General features: G+C 41.4%; 1 protein-coding gene across 1 annotated transcript; it reads left to right on the top strand.

Annotated features, from left to right (window-relative positions):
- The first annotated feature begins 490 nt into the window (after nucleotides 1-490).
- On the top strand, nucleotides 491-15,228 carry cyp7a1 (cytochrome P450, family 7, subfamily A, polypeptide 1). The gene is made up of 8 exons (XM_083927971.1): nucleotides 491-734; nucleotides 2,093-2,333; nucleotides 3,893-4,102; nucleotides 5,481-5,675; nucleotides 5,838-6,037; nucleotides 10,938-11,068; nucleotides 14,277-14,455; nucleotides 14,584-15,228. Exons 1-8 carry the CDS (start codon nucleotides 652-654, stop codon nucleotides 14,884-14,886), a joined length of 1,542 nt encoding a protein of 513 aa, XP_083784097.1. The 5' UTR covers nucleotides 491-651; the 3' UTR covers nucleotides 14,887-15,228.
- The last annotated feature ends 1,882 nt before the right edge of the window (nucleotides 15,229-17,110 follow it).

Raw genomic sequence — 17,110 nt, forward strand, 5'->3', positions numbered from 1 at the left:
CACATGTCAAAGTGTCCTTAAGCAAGACACTGCCATCAGTGTGTGTGTGTGTGTGTGTGAATGGGTGAATGAGAAGCAAAAGCACTTTGGATAAAAGCACTATATAAATGTCGATTTACCATTTTTAGCTATCGCATGCTAAAAAGAAACATTCCTTATCCCCAAAACACACTCAAATTAATCATTGGTGATAGGATAATGCTAATTTTGTTGCACAACAAAAGATAAAGATAAAAAACTGAACTTTTTCCTTTTGCAATTATTTTTTACTTAGCTGAGGCTGACTCAAGTGATGACATCATACCATTCCCCTGAATCTGCCCTTGGCTGCATTGTCCCTTAGGGCGGGCCCTAAGGGACAAAGCAGTTATAAAAACCTGCTATACACTCTGTCATCACACCACATTGCTTAAACAGGCTGCTTGCACAATTTGCAGTGACAAGCAGTGTCACTGTCCATTGGAAAACTCGAGGAATCTAAGGCAGAATCTTAAATACACAATTCTCTCTTGTAGACTTTAATAAAGCAGGCAAGAGTTAGTGAATCACAGTCAGTGTGATCTACCTGGAGCATTGGTAGCGGTTAGTGAGCCTTGGGTATTTGATCTACCGCTCATCATCATCATCATCGTCATCATCATCATCATCATCATGATAATAAGCATTGCTCTGATCTGGGCAGTAGTGGTGGGATTCTGCTGCCTTCTATGGCTTGCTGTGGGTATACGACGCAGGTGAGGCTGGACATACAGTAGGACATGTAAGATGCAATGTATTTGGCATTTCTTTTTAATTATTTAAACAATTATTTTAGTTTTCATAACAGGATCATACATTCAAGCCTTATCAGGTTGCTGTTCAAATAAATGTATATGGCAAACACTGCAGACACAACAGTGCTTATCTCCAACAGATTGTAAACTGTAACAAACTGTAAAGGACAAACAAGGCATTATCAGACATGTCTTATAGTTTAAATGCCTGTACTTAAACAGTGTTTCTGGAACATTAAACATTCATAGGAATCTGCTGTTGTGCGCTCATCAACACTGACAGTTTTTCCAGTCAAGCAACAACACTGCATGATGCATGTGCCACTTATGAAACCATTGTTCGTTTCAATAAGTATGCATGCAGTGTGGGCTAATCATATGAAAGTTTTTGTAAATATAAAATTAAATTAAATTTTATTTACAGTGCCAAACCATAACAAAAGCTATCTCAAGACACTTTACATATAGAGTAGGTAAAGACCACACTCTATGACTTTTTTATGATTTACAGAGACAGTTCCCCCATGAGTAACATGTCACACTATCTTTAATAATAATAATAATAATAATAATAATAATAATATTATATGGTATTTATCCAGCAATCTTGCACACACAAGATGTAATGTGTTTGGTTTGCTGTTGATTCACAAAGATTGTCACCAGTTTGCTATCAGTGCTTAGCTGCTGTAGTCAAACTGTAGTTATATTGACAAAATATGAGAGTTATAGAGAGAATATAAAGTTTCCAATGTAAAAATATGTTTTGTATCATAACATTTTGGCTGGTTTTTCAACTATATCAACATCAGAAACTGGTTTGTAATGTTTTGGTTGTTGGGAGGATCATAGTTTAATTTCATTAAACAAGGTCAACATTGAAAAAGGTCTGAAGGAGTTTTTGAATGAATCAATTATTTTTTTTCATTTTGTCATGCAAACCATGTATGTCCATAATTTGTTATTTTTACATTTTCTGATTACCTGAAGAATTCAAATGCTATTTGTGGATTCAGACAATTGGCCCGGCAAGGCTGTTTTTCCGATTTTATGAAAAATTGACATTTTTAACATATATGACTTACTTGACTACAAAAAATAAAAACTTATATTAGCTGGAATTCCCTTGCTGTATATCTGTCAGTAATAGAAGCAACTCATTTAAAAATGTCAGGTATTTACTTTGAATGAATACAATCCACTACCTAGATAAACAGCTGAGCACCAATATAGAAAACACTTTGACCTCCCATCACTGGCAAATAGTTTTGGCTTTTAGTGAATATAGTTTTCTGTTTGTCTCATGTCAATGCCCATAGGCAACCTGGTGAGCCTGCAGTTGAAAATGGCTTCATCCCGTACCTGGGTTGTGCTCTGCAGTTCGGGTCCAACCCTCTTCAGTTCCTCCGCAGCCGACAGAAGAAGCATGGCCATATTTTCACCTGCAAGATTGCAGGCCAGTACATCCACTTCTTGTGTGACCCCTTCTCTTACCATTCAGTCATCAGACAGGGGAGACATCTGGATTGGAGGAAGTTTCACTTCGCTACATCTGTCAAGGTAAATTTATTTGAATGAATCTTTAATTATTTACTTTTATTTAGTACTGTCCTCTGAAACCTTCTTTTCGTTACCTGTTAGAATTCAATCCTTTTGCTTTACAAAGCACTTGCACTATGGCTCCACAGTACATCTCAAATATGCAAAGGAGATCCTTCTGATCACAATGTGGAAATCTCCTCCATGTGTCTGGTGAGATGGCATTCAGCATTTATGCCCCTAAAGAATAAAACCGTTTGCTTGCTAATCTCTGACTTGATTGTACATTGTGTTCTTTTAAGAACAGAGATCTTTCTTTTCACTCGAGCCTTTGCTTAAATGAATGCACTGTATGCATATTGTATGCTTGTACTATGTAGTTTTGTGTGTATGATATTGTGGTATAAAATGAAAACTTTTTTTTAGATTTTTATTGGCCTTTATTGCCTTTATTTGATAGGAAAGCTAGAGGTTTTATAGAAACGGGAAAGAGACAACATGCAACCGGGCACCCCGCAATACAAATACATTTTAATTAAATTGAATGATTAATACCACCCACTAAACATTGGACTTCAGTCAATGACCAATTCTGGACATCTATTCAACGTCCAAATGAGGTCCACTATTGGGACCTCCAACCATGACCCAACTTGGACGTCATATTGACGTTCATCATTTGACCTTTGAACTGGGTACATTTTTTGGACGTTATCTGGATGTCTATGACAGGTGCAGGAAATGTACACGATGTGATTTGTTAGTTTACATTTTCCTGTTTTTCTTTAACTGGTTTATTTTGAATTTATTTATTAATGCATATATGTTTTTTTGCATTGATCTGTTTTTTTTTACTTTGGAAATGCAATTTGTGGAAATAATTTCAAGGTAGCCTATCCAACTTTTTATACAGAACTCTTGGACAGTCAAATACTACTGAGCCAGAAAATGCTGGTCAAGAGCAACAAGCTAATGTTAGTGCCTCTGCTAGCAGCAAACAATCTTTTGCTATACTGTAGCTGCTGTTGCTGAGCTGTTGCTCAGGTGCTAGAGCGGGTTGGCCAATGTTCAGCGGTTTAATCCTCACCCTGCCTTGTGTCATGATAGTTTTGGACTTCAGCAAGACCCTTCACCCACCTTGCCTCGTCTGAAAGCTGGATGTATGAGTTGGTGGTCAGAGGGGCTGTGGGCGCTGAATGGCTGCCATAAGCAGCAGAAAATTGCCATGTTATTATTATAGAAGTAGTCTAAAATCAGTCCAATTTTGATGTTAAAAGACGTCCATGATTTACCACATTTGGACTACAGAAAGCCCTTACACAGAGGTTGCACAGACTTTAACATTGGTCAAAAAACATTGGTTTGGACGTCACAAAAAGACGTCACCTGGCATTAAAAAACAACCCCTTTAGTGGACTGAAATGCGATGTCCAACAATGACATAGAAAATACGTCACTCAGACGTCACATTGCGCAGTGGGTAATTCTGTCAGGATATTTTTCTTTTTCTACAGAGGACTTTTTCATGCAATCAGTGAGTCCTTCAATGGTCCTAAACCTCTTCTTGCTACCCTCGCCAGGCGTTTGGCCATGATAGCTTTGACCCACGCCATGGCCACACCACAGAGAATCTTCACCAAACCTTTCTGAAGACCCTGCAGGGTGAGGCTCTGCCCTCTCTGATAGAGACCATGATGGGCCACCTCCAGGACGTCATGCTAATGTCAGACACACTCAGCCCCAGCAAGGACCACTGGGAGGTGGATGGCATCTTTGCTTTCTGCTACAAGGTCAGTGATTGGACTCAAGACTGGAAGCATACAAGATAATTCAAGACAGTTTTGTCTTATTAAGTCAATTGTCATGGCTGCAACCAAATAAAAATGTATCAACTCACTAAGGGCGCACTCACACTGTCCTTCCGCACCGGGCCAAAACAGGTTTTTTCGGGTAGAGCCTAGTGCGTTTGACCAGTGTGAGTGCAACCGCTCCGCACCTAGCTGCGGGCAGTTGGCCGTCCACAGCCCGTTTGAGAGAGGTGGGCTTTTGTAGAGTGCGTTTGCACATGTACGAGTACGAGCGTGCGCACGTGTACGAGCACGAGCACGACGCCTACGTCTCACGTCATTTTATGTGAGCCTGTTCGGACATAGAAAAAAAAAAAGATGGACCATGCGCGGACATTTAACAACAACAACAATGGCGGCGAAAGGTTCACGTTGGTGTGATGCGGAGGTGGAGTGTTTACAGCAGATTTGGTCGGAGGAAAGTATTCAAAAACAGTCGGACAAGACTCACAAAAACTCTGAGGTCTATGAAAAGATTTGTAAACAAAGAGACGCATCGCGATGACGTCATCAATACGTGTTACGGCGTGATGACGTATGGACAGGCAAGAAGCATTTGCGCAAGGCCCAGGCAGTGTGAGTACTGGCCAGCGGGGGGAGAGAGAGGGGGGGACGAGTACCCTAAAGCCCGGTGCGCGGTGCGGAAGGACAGTGTGAGTGTGCCCTTAGAGTAATTATTCAACTTTGGACACAGTTTGCATTTCCATAGCTTCTATGCCCTACAATTGGACTTGAAAATGGTTCCAAAATTGTTATGACTTACTAAATGAGGACTCAAATGCAGTCAGGAAACGATAATTGCAGGCTTTATTTCTGGCACACTGGTTAACCGCTTTAGACAGAGCGATGAATAAACAGGCTACAAAACTCTAAACCCGTCAGTTCGGACGAGGTAATGAAAAAAAAAAACAGACGTGGCAAGAAACACCAAACAAATAAACTGAAAATCGCTCCAGAGGGAGGAAAAGACATCAGGCAATATCTACAGTGATCTGAAAAACTATCTATGAAAATTTACACAAAAGAAAATCACTCACAAGGAGCCAAAGAACAAAAGGCTACAAACAAGAACCATGCTGTACAAAGCTTATGAAACTACAACTCAAAAACTCTCCAAAAGGAGGAAAAACAAACGCACTATGAAATAAAACTAGCAAATCAAGCTAACCAAAAATCTTAAGAAACAAAAAATCACTCTTCTTCAGAGGTGCTCAAGGAAACAGAAATAAAGAAAAAAAGAAAAAAGACAAGACAGGACACCCCTCACCATGGTGTGACAAAAATGTCCTAACAGATTTCCCTCTGTCCTGCTGTCCTCCAGGTAATGTTTGAGTCTGGCTACCTGACTCTGTTTGGGAAAGAGTTTGGTGAAGACAAGTGTCAGGCTCATCAGGTGGCTCAGAAAGCCTTGGTGCTCAATGCTTTGGAGAACTTCAAAGAGTTTGACAAGATCTTCCCAGCGTTGGTAGCTGGCCTGCCCATTCATGTCTTTAAGAGTGCCCACAGTGCAAGAGAGGTTAGAGGGCTTTTCATACAACTATCAAAGAAAGCATTGACAAGATAAACTGACCTGATGCCACAATGTCTCCTTGCTGCCATTTCTAACCATTTTAGAAGTATGAACTTTATATAAGAGTATTTAATTGTCTTTTTGTACTTATTCTTTTCAAATGTCTAGAACCTAGCGAAGACAATGCATGCTGAAAACTTGTCCAAGAGAGAGAACGTCTCTGATCTAATCTCTATGAGGATGATTCTGAATGATTCCTTATCAACCTTCAATGATGTGAGCAAGGCCAGGACCCATGTCGCTCTGCTGTGGGCTTCACAGGCTAACACCCTGCCTGCTACCTTCTGGAGTCTATTTTATATGATCAGGTATGCTGATTCTGATACTCTTTTTCTTTATTGTGTGTGCTTTCAGGAAATAGAACAGAAGGCAGCCACAAGGGATTGCTGAACTGGCAATACTAGTTCTGCTCTGGTTACTTGCTGCTCTGGTAGATCTGGTAACTTTCTCTGCAAAGTAATCATTCAAACAATCTGGGTGTAGGATAAAGAATTATATGATGTCTAAGACCTTACAAACAGTCAGTTGCCAGTTGAACTTTATCATTCGCAGAAAGCGCTCATGATCACGTTTAGCAGAACTTATTTGCTATCTATTGTACTGTAGAGTAAATCAAGGCTTTTCATACTAAAGAAAGATACAGTAGTACTACAGCTTTAAAGCTACATCTCTATAATTTTTAAAAAGACAATAAAAACATTTTTTTTATGTTGTGGAACTCCTTAAGCGTTACAAGGATAACTGGGAAAATACAGTGATGAGTGTTGCAATAACAATAAAAAAATCTTTGTATTCTCTTGTAGTTGTTTGCAAATCACAAAAAAGTCTTCCTCATGTCAGTTAATTAAAGAGTGATTAATTGTTAAAGCAAAAACATCTCTTTTCACAGATATCCTGGGGCAAGGATGGCTAACAATACTGCCTTAAATTAGTCATACACATATTTATGTGTATATTTAAAGACATGTATTATTAGGCCAGTCTAATTGACGATGCGACAGTATCCAAGGGGGAAAAAACTTTTTCAATAAAAAAACGTTGACTGTGATCAACACAAAGTAGGCTTACATTAGATTAGCATTTCAAATTTAGCCATATGCTAGGATCAGTGCGTTAAAAAGAAGAAAGTAAGTGCCAGTACTCCCCTTATTCACATGTTGGCATATGTATCGTTTAGTACTGCATTCTGAATTTGTACAGTGAATAAATGATACTCAAAGATAATGCTGGTTTTCACAACATAATTTATACAAATATCCACAATGGTGGAAGAAGTACTCAGAGCTCTTACTTCAGTAAAAGTAGTCAAATCAAATCAAATCAATCTTTATTTATATGGCATCTTTCATACTTTTTACAGTGGCACAAAGTGCCTTACAGAAAATAAAAGCAAAACAAAAAATGAAAAAAAACATTAACAACAAAGAAACACCATGAGAACCCAAACCTCCCAACCTACAAATATACACACAGAGATACACAAAGACATACACACACATACACTAGCTGTTGCTGTGGAGACATGGCTAGGCACCGATATCTGAGGTGAGGAAGAACCTGCCTTTGGGGGCCGCGCACACCGAGAGGAATCACGGCCCATGGCTGCAGGGGTGCAGCCACAGGGACCCCCCAGCCCTGGCAGACAGGAGGCTCCACACCACGGTGTAGAGCTCTCAAGCTACCCCGGCCAGGGCCATACACGGGACAGACAACTCCTGGTGTGGTCGGCCCCCTGGAGGATACACTGGAAAACTGAGGGGCTATAACAGTAAAATAAGATAAAAAGTATAGAAGCTAAAAACTGAGGGAATAAAAACAGTCAAAACAGAAAATAAGATAAAAAGAATGGAGGCTAAAAACTGAGGGAATTAAAAAAATCAAAACAGTAAAAAAAGATAAAAGGAATATAAACTATGAGGGAATAAAAACAGTCAAAACAGTAAAATAAGATAAAAGGTATAGGAGCTAAATACTGAGGGAATAAAAACAGTAAAATAAGATTAAAGGAATAGAAGCTAAAAACTGAGGGATTAAAAACAGTCAGAACAGTGAAATAAGATAAAAAGGAATAGATAAAATAGAAGATAAAAGCCTGATTAAAAAGGTGGGTCTTGAGCCTCTTTTTAAAAACATCAACATTCTCTGCGGCCCAGAGGTTCTCCAGCAGGCTGTTCCACAATCAGGGGCCATTATAACTGAATGCCGCCTCCCCATGTGTTTCGGTTCTCAGGGTCCACGAAGGTTGATAGGCTAAAAGTATTGCAGATAAATAAGAAGGCCTGAGGCCGTAAAGACATTTAAAAATTAGCTAAAGAACCTTAAAATCTATCCTGAAGCTCACAGGGAGCCAATGCAGCGGTTTTAAAACTGGTGTAATGTGCTCCCGCCCTCTGGTCCTTGTCAGCATGTGTGCGGCTAAAAATGGTAAGAACCTATCTTTGTTATGTTTTTGATGTGTGGAATAAAAGAGAGCTCAGAGTCAAATATCCCACCTTTTTTTTTTTTTTTTTTTACAGATTTATAGGGTTTAAAATCCTTTAACATTGGTAAAAGTTTCTCTCTCTGGCCTTCAGGATCAATGACTGAAACCTCTGTTTTGTCCTGGTTGAGCTGCAGGAAGTTTGCTGCCATCCATGACTTGATGTCTACAGTACAATGCAGTTAAAAAGGGCACCAATTGGCCCTGTGTCATCATGAGACACGCCGATGTACAGTTGCGTATCGTCAGCATAACTATGAAAGCTGATGCCGTGCCTCCTGATGACTCCCCAAGGGGAAGCATGTAAAGATAAAAAAAGAGTTGGAGCTAAAATTGACCCTTGGGGAACCCCACACTTTATCTTATGGGTTCCTGAGGAACACGTATCCATACTTACAAAGACACTTCAATAAGTAAGGTAGGATGTGAACCAGTTAAAAACAGTACCAGGGAGGCCGACGAGGTTCCTCAGTCTATTTTCATAAAATGTGATGGTCTACTGTATCCAAAAGAAGCAGTTAGATCCAGCAGCACCAAGACTGTGAGTTTATGATTATCTAAATTACACCTGATGTCATTTAAAATTTTGAAAAGTGCGGTCTCTGTACTGTGGTTCCTCCTAAAACCAGACTGATGGGTCTCTAGAATATGATTTGAGTTTAAAAAAACGTTTACTTGATTAAAAACTATTTTTTCTAAAATCTTACTTAAAAATGGTAAGTTGGATACAGGCCGGTAGTTATTTAAAACATTGGGGTCTAAATCACTCTTCCTCAGAAGGGGCTTCACCACCGCCGTTTTAAAGGAGGTGGGGAGGACACCCGTCTGAAGAGAGCAATTCACCAGATACAAGAACTGTTTCTCAAAGACTCCATAGTGTCTAAAAATGGTGTGGGAATTGGATCTAAAAGGCAGGTTGTGGGCTTTACCTGGGGGAAAACTTGACCAAGTTTCCTTGCATCAACCAGGGCAAAGCTCTCCAGTGTTTCCTCAGCCAAAAGCAATGATCCAGGTGTTCAAAGCTGTTTGGATAAAAACTTGATCTGATGTCATTGATTTTTCTTCTGAAGTGGTCTGCAAAGTCCTCACAAAGGGTGTTATCTGGTGCTTTGGAGGATTTTTTCCACACTGTAGTAAAAGTCCTGTGTTCAAAATGTTACTTAAGTAAAAGTACAAAACTATTAGCATCAAAATTTACTTTGACTGACAGAGAGTTCTTTCATCATCCGACTCTGTTCCGGTTCCCGTTCTCTTTGTGCCTTGTAGGAGCCAGGCCGACAATGCTGTGGGGTATTAATCTTCCTTTTTGTCTGTTTCATTGCTGTGGCTCATTAGTTAGGGTTAATGTGACGTTCCGCTTCTGTGACAACAAACTAGTAGGCGTCTTGAATAGCCCACGGCGAAAGCAGAGAGGCAAGCATCATGTAGTGCGCCCTGGGTAATGTAGATTAACTGGAGTGTACCTATGTTCCCTGAGTCCTATGTTCCTGGGGTCCTATGTTCCCCACTTTGTATGTGACCGGGGAACATAGGACCCTTTCTTTAAAAAAGGTCTAATGTTCTCAACTTTTCCCCAAAAAAGGTCCTATGTTCCCCACTTTGTTTGTGACCCGGGAACAGTAGATCTTTCTTTTAAAAAAGGGTCCAATGTTGCCCAGTCAGTTATTTTTGCCACAATCAGTGCCACGGCAAAAGGGCCTATGTAGACTCTGACCCTACCCCCTAACCCTGACCCTAACTTCTAACCGTAACCTCTAACCCTAACAAAATGCTGAATTAAATCCGCGAAGGCAGAGGCTAATGCGACGGTTCTGGGAGCCCATGCGGTGGTACCCCGAGACAAGTCCCTGTACACCAGGGGGTAAAATCTAGAAGTGGGGGTACTGCGTACCAGTGTGTACCTACTTAAAGAACCGGCTAGGATGGTGCCGGGCTTTTATACAATCTTGCATGGTACAACAAAAATGTTTTAGGACGTGATATTTCCTAGTTCTATTTCTGTAGTCCAGCATTTTGGATTTGAAATAAAACAATAGCTGAGGTGAAAGGGCTGACCTTGAGCTTTATCAGAAAACCCTGATATTTGAGGGTTTTCACCTGTAGAGCATCATAAGAAAAATTCCATGCTGGTGTATGTGCTGCAGCCAAAGAGCGAAGCCAAACACCATTCATCTGGATTTTAATGATCAAAATATCTCTGTTACAAAGGCTGTGGAGTAAACGCAATCCTAGTAGACATTCAAAGGTAGTCATTTAGTATCCTACTGGGCATTCTCTACCATATAACCAACATGCGCAAGAAATCGCAAAGTAGTTTTCATTTTTCAATGCAAAAGTACTCTCAACGAGTTACTTTTCTCAGTAGGAAACGCTGTAATATAACTAATACTGATTACTTTTTAATGGCAATAAGCTTGTGATTTAAATATCAGCAGTATAATAACCAGCGTTTTTTAAAAGTATTTATTTGCCCCATATACTATATTTAAAGATGGACGTCGCATCTCCCGCATACACCTGCCTGACCAAACCGATCACAGCTGTCAATCATGACATTTCTTCCCACTTTCATAGCATATTTTAGCTAATTCAAAAATGAAGACAAACATCAGTGTAATACAAACTATTGACAGAAACCATCAAACCAAAAATGACAGTACATTAAAAATGTACTTTGACTTTTTAGTTTGGGATCACAGTTGACTAAAGCCTCTTGTATCTGTGTTCAGGAGTCCAGATGCCATGAAAGGAGCTTGTGAGGAAGTGCAAAAAGTTCTGGAGGATTCAGGTCAGACGGCTGACCCCAGTGACCCCAGGCTGAACCTGACCAGGGAGCAGCTGGACAACATGCCTGTTCTGGGTAAGATTACCAAAAGATTACTTTAAAGTAGTAATTGCTTTTAAGACAGCTAAGATTGCTAAATTTAAGTCTGGCACTGCTCCCATCCCTAGCAATATTCAAAAATTGTTTTTTTAAATAGAGATGGGGGATATAATTTGAGTGCGTAGTTCATTTTTGATCATCTTTGTGCCCTTACAAAATTAAAAACATTTTGTGTTATTATATGCGGAGTGAAGCCGTGGATCAGATTCGGTGTATGCTAAATTGATGTCTATGCATGACCCAGTTTTGAAAGCAGTACAAAAATATGTTTTCACAAGGTACGGGAGAAAGAAGCAGTATTTTGACCAGATGTTCTCACAGATTATTTATTTATTTATTTATTTACATTATTTATTTTCTATGGTGAATATATACAATATCTATGTTTTTTGTGGTGTGTGCATATATACATAAGTAGGAAATTGTAAAGAATGTGTTAAAGTTAGGATATGATATAAATATGAAGCCACTAATTATGAATGATATAATATAGTAGTGGAAAAGGGGTAGGATTAAATAAAAGGGCATGTTAATGATATTGTCTTTTTCTGTCTTTAACTATAATTCTATTATTTAAAAAAAAAGGGTATTTACATGTTCAAAAAGCATCTCATCTCATCTTCATCCGCTTATCCGGGGTCGGGTCGCAGCTTTAGCAGGGGACCCCAAACTTCCCTTTCCCGGGCCACATTAACCAGCTCTAACTGGGGGATCCCGAGGCGTTCCCAGGCCAGTGTGGAGATATAATCTCTCCACCTAGTCCTGGGTCTTCCCCGAGGCCTCCTCCCAGCTGGACGTGCCTGGAACACCTCCCTAGGGAGGCGCCCAGGGGGCATCCTTACTAGATGCCTGAACCACCTCAACTGGCTCCTTTCAACGCTAAGGAGCAGAACCGATCCAGTGAGTGCTGAAGATCACTGACCGACGATGCCATCAGGACCACATCATCTGCGAAAAGCAGAGACGAGATCCTCAGCCCACCGAACTGCAACCCCTCCCCACCACAACTACGCCTTGATATCCTGTCCATGAAAATCAGGAACAGGGTTGGTGACAAAGCGCACCCCTGGCGGAGGCCAACCCCCACCGGAAACGAATCCGACTTACTGCCAAGGATACGGACACAGCTCTCGCTTTGGGTGTACAGAGATTGGATGGCCCACAGAAGTGTCCCCCTCACCCCATACTCCCGCAGCACCTCCCACAGTATTTCCAGAGGAACCCGGTCATATGCCTTCTCCAGTTTCACAAAACACATGTAGACTGGATGAGCATACTCCCAGGCCCCCTCCAGGATCCTTGCAAGAATGAAGAGCTGGTCCGTTGTTCCACGTCCAGGATGGAATCCACATTGTTCCTCTTCAATCTTAGGTTCGACTATAGGACGAACCCTCCTTTCCAGCACCTTGGAGTTGACTTTACCAGGGAGGCTGAGTAGTGTGATACCCCTGTAATTGGCACACACCCTCCGGTCCCCCTTTTTAAAAAGAGGCACCACCACCCCGGTCTGCCACTCCCTTGGCACTGTCCCAGACTTCCACGCAATGTTGAAGAGGCATGTCAACCAAGACAGCCCCTCCAAACCCAAAGCTTTCAGCATTTCTGGACGAATCTCATCAACCCCCGGGGCTTTGCCACTGTGGAGTTGTTTGACTACCTCAGTGACTTCCGCCAGGGATATTGACAATGATTCCCCATCAGTCTCCAACTCTGCCTCTGCAAAAGAGGGCGTGTTAGTCGGATTAAGGAGTTCCTCAAAGTGCTCCTTCCACCGCCCGATTACCTCCCGTCCCGTCTTTACTGTAAACAGCTTGGAAAGTTCCCCGTTTCCCCTTCCTGAGATGTCGAATGGTGTTCCAGAAGCACATTGGTGCCGCCCGAAAGTCCTTCTCCATGGCTTCTCCGAACTCCTCCCACACCCGCTGCTTTGCCTCTGACACAGCAGAGGCTGCAGCCCGTCTGGCCTGTCAGTACCTTGCAACTGCCTCCGGAGTCTTCTGGGATAGCATATCCTGGAAGGCCTCCTTCTTCAGTCGGACAGCTTCCCTGACCACCGGTGTCCACCACGGTGTTCGAGGGTTACCGCCCCTTGAGGCACCTAAGACCTTGAGGCCACAGCTCACCGCTGCAGCTTCAGCTTCAGCAATGGAAGCTTTGAACATTGCCCACTCCGGTTCAATGCCCCCAACCTCCACAGGGATGCCAGAAAAGCTCCGCCGGAGGTGTGAGTTGAAGATCTCTCGGACAGGGGCCTCCTCCAGATGTTCCCAGTTCACCCGCACTACTCGTTTGGGTTTACCTGGTCTGTCCAGAATCTTCCCCCATCCTCTGATACAACTCATCACCAGATGGTGATCAGTTGACAGCTCTGCCCCTCTCTTCACCCGAGTGTCCAAAACATACTGCCTCAGATCAGATGATACGATCACAAAATCGATCATCGACCTTTGGCCTCGGGTGCTCTGGTACCACGTACACTTATGAGCATCCTTATGTTCAGACGTGGTGTTAGTTATAGATAATCCGTGACTAGCACAGAAGTCTAATAACTGACGACCACTCGGATTTAGATCAGGGAGGCCGTTCCTTCCAAACACGCCTCTCCAGGTGTCTCCATCATTGCCCACGTGGGCGTAGAAGTCTCCCAGCAGAACTATGGAGTCCCCTACCGCAGCCCCCTGCAGGACTCCATTCAGGGTCTCCATGAAGGCCGAATACTCTGAACTGCTCTTCGGTTCATATGCACAAACAACAGTCAGAGTTTTCCCCCCTACCACCCGCAGGCGTAAGGAGGCGACCCTCTTGCCCACCGGGGTGAACTCCAACACCGCGGCGCTCAGCCGGGGGTTTGTGAGCTTCCTCCGGGCAGGGTCTCTCTTCCTCTTCGTTGTTTGTCCATTGAGTCTTTGAACCATTCTTAGTCCGGCCCCTCGCCTGAGACCACTTTGCCATGGGAGACCCTACCAGGAGCACTAGGCTCCAGACAACACAGCCCTCAGGTTCACAGGGACACACAAACCTCTCCACCACGATAAGGTGATGGGTCGCTGTTCGAAAAGCATTCATTCATTTATTCATCCACTGTGGTTGATGTACAGAATTTGGCCATGTTTTTTAGGCAGTAAAGGAATGTTATGAAACTAATATCTTTCTTTTTGTCTTTCTGTCTACTTTCTGTGTATAGACAGCATCATAAAAGAAGCCATGCGTCTTTCCAGTGCTTCAATGAATGTACGAGTTGCCAAGGAGGATTTCCTGCTTCACCTCGACAACCAAGAAGCTTATCGTATTAGGAAAGATGATGTCATAGCCCTATATCCACCCATGTTGCACTACGATCCAGAAATCTATGAGAATCCCTATGTAAGACCCTTATGTAAAACTACTTAATAAATTAACAAAAATGCTTTCGTCAGGAAATCACTATACTATACTACAAATGATGTTGCCCTGCTGAAAACTCATATTTCTATCTTCTCCTCACCCTGCAGGAGTACAAGTTTGACCGTTTCTTGGATGAGAAGGGTCAGGAGAAGTCCACCTTTTACCGCAGCGGCCGGCGCCTGCGTTACTTCAACATGCCCTTCGGATCTGGAGTCACCAAATGCCCCGGTAGATTTTTTGCTATGTATGAGATTAAGCTGTTCCTGACTCTTGTGCTGTCCTACTTTGACATGGAACTATTGGACCCTGCTATTCAAGTCCCACTTCTTGACCAATCCCGCGCTGGTCTGGGAATCCTCCAGCCTACCTATGATGTGGACTTTAGGTACAAGCTGAAATTGAACCAATAAGCTCTTTGTCAAGCAGAATGGTTAAAATACATATTGTACATAGTGTATATCTAACAGTGTTAAGGAAGATGCTTGGCTGTATATGTAAATAGACTGAATTATATATTTTTGTTGCTTTTATCTGCCGCTGAAGAACATGTATTATGCACATATGGATATAATCTGTTAAAATCCTTCAGTATATGTGGTGATGTTGTGCCAAACAATTCTTCTCTTTCTTTGTCTTAGGACAGACCTGACGAAATTTAGAAAATAAAGTATTTTGCATGTATTTAAACAACATTTTGTAGAGAGACATTACTGCCAACAGTTTTTCAGAACAAGTGGCAGTTTGTTCACCTTGCAGGCATATTGGTTTCAATATGTGAGACAAATAACAGAAAAATAACTTTTTTTTCTTTACTGTGACTGATTCAGTCAGTATGAAGTGTTTGATTGTGTGATTGTGTGATTTGCTGCCTTGCCCCCCACAACAACTTTACATGAAAAAAACAAAATGATATCTACTTTTTTTTTTATAAACATTATTATTTCAGCAATTCTTCTTAAGCCTTTATTATGAGAGACATGCAGCAAAGGGCCACAGGTGGGAGTTGAACCTGTGGCTGCTGCCTCAAGGACCTTCAGCCTTTTTACATGGGCCGACTGCTCTAACCACTCAGTCACCAGCCACCCCAGCTATCTACAATGCACATGACCTCAGTGATAATACATGTTTCAAGTCGAAAGATTATTTTTAGGTCATTTAAATTAAAAAGAGAGCCTGACAGATAATATATCAATCTAAAAATGGAATTTTCTGGGAAACATACATCAGTAAAGTAAAGAGGACTTGTTGTAAATAGGCTACATATGCAAAAACACTGGTATGCTACTTTAAGCTCCAGAGCTTCTAGAATTTCTGCAGTTTTGAAATGCTACCACTTTAACGTGTGTCACTATGACTATCACAGCCAACATTCTGCAGTGAAACATGTTGAAACATGTTCTGTGTGTTTATTACGTAGCCTGTAAAAAAAAACGGTGTGAACACAAAGCTATTCTGCTCTATGACCACTTGTTTGATACTTTGTCATTTTGCATCAGCTTATTTATTCTGTGATGTGGAACTGCTGATAGTGAACTTTCTCTTTTTTATCAATGAAGGTATCGTAATCAGTATAATTTACTGACTTCACCTTGAGATAGAAGATAGAGCTCCTATCAACCTTGGAGTTTGCTCTCTCGTTGTCTCACTCTAGCCCTTCTACCACCAAATACATGTCTGATTGTTGGTCAGTGCTGACCTTTAGATGTCAGTCTCATCTACCTTCTCCATATAATTATTGCAAGGCATGATGTTTAACAATAAAATAAGTTGTAGTCTGAGTGTAGACTACATTTGTTTACTGCAGCTACAAAGCAAATATCCAGAGAGATAGGAGAGTGTATATAGAACTAGAATCGTAAAAGGAAATGCTACTCTTAATTAAGGTACATTCAAGAAATTAAGGTATTTCACAGGTCAGTGTGACATTTCTGCGACATAGCTGGCATTACAGTTTCTGTAATAAAGGTGTTTGTGAGTGCTGACACAGCAGGCATGTCCACATTTCAAATCAGCTTTCTTGACATTTTCATACTGTGAATTACATAATAATGACATTATATGACAATGATAATAATTACACATGACTGTAAATACAGCTGTCAGCAGATGGATAACACAAGCCAGGTCAAGCTATAGTCCCACTGCAGGAGAAGGAAGGTAATTCAGTTATTGATATAACTGTTTTCACATAAAAGTGTTAAATTACAAACAATTTGTTTACATCAGGGGTGTCAAACATATGGCCTGCTGACCAAAAACCAACCCGCCAAAGGGTCCAATCTGGATTATAACATTGTTAAGCGTAAGCAACCATTCATTCAGGAGCTGCTGGTAGAAAATGTCTCTGTCAGAAAGGAGAGAGTCGGACACACAGTGTCAGGTTTTACAAGGAATGTGAACCAGTCTTCACTGTGGTTAATTCAAAGCCAGTTTGCTTGTTGTGTTCATTGCACCTTTCAGTGCTCAAGGAATATTCAGCACTACTATTTTACTCATCATGGTGAAAATTGCAATAACTAAGAACAGAATAGATAATTTAACTTGTGGCAGGTTTGAGGTAACAGCAGTGTGTCTTAAGTCGAAGCCGAGAGATTTAGCAGAAAATTAGCTACCTTATTACTAACAAAATAACAT

This window comes from Echiichthys vipera (assembly GCF_963691815.1).
Source record: "Echiichthys vipera genome assembly, chromosome: 15".
Taxonomy (NCBI): domain Eukaryota; kingdom Metazoa; phylum Chordata; class Actinopteri; order Perciformes; family Trachinidae; genus Echiichthys; species Echiichthys vipera.

Bases quoted from the DNA above. Each gene is read 5' to 3' on its own strand.
- cyp7a1 (XM_083927971.1), top strand. From the start codon at position 652: ATGATAATAAGCATTGCTCTGATCTGGGCAGTAGTGGTGGGATTCTGC. The intron at 735-2,092 runs GTGAGGCTGGAC...CAATGCCCATAG, and splicing joins GCTGTGGGTATACGACGCAG to GCAACCTGGTGAGCCTGCAG. The intron at 5,676-5,837 runs GTTAGAGGGCTT...TCAAATGTCTAG, and splicing joins GTGCCCACAGTGCAAGAGAG to AACCTAGCGAAGACAATGCA.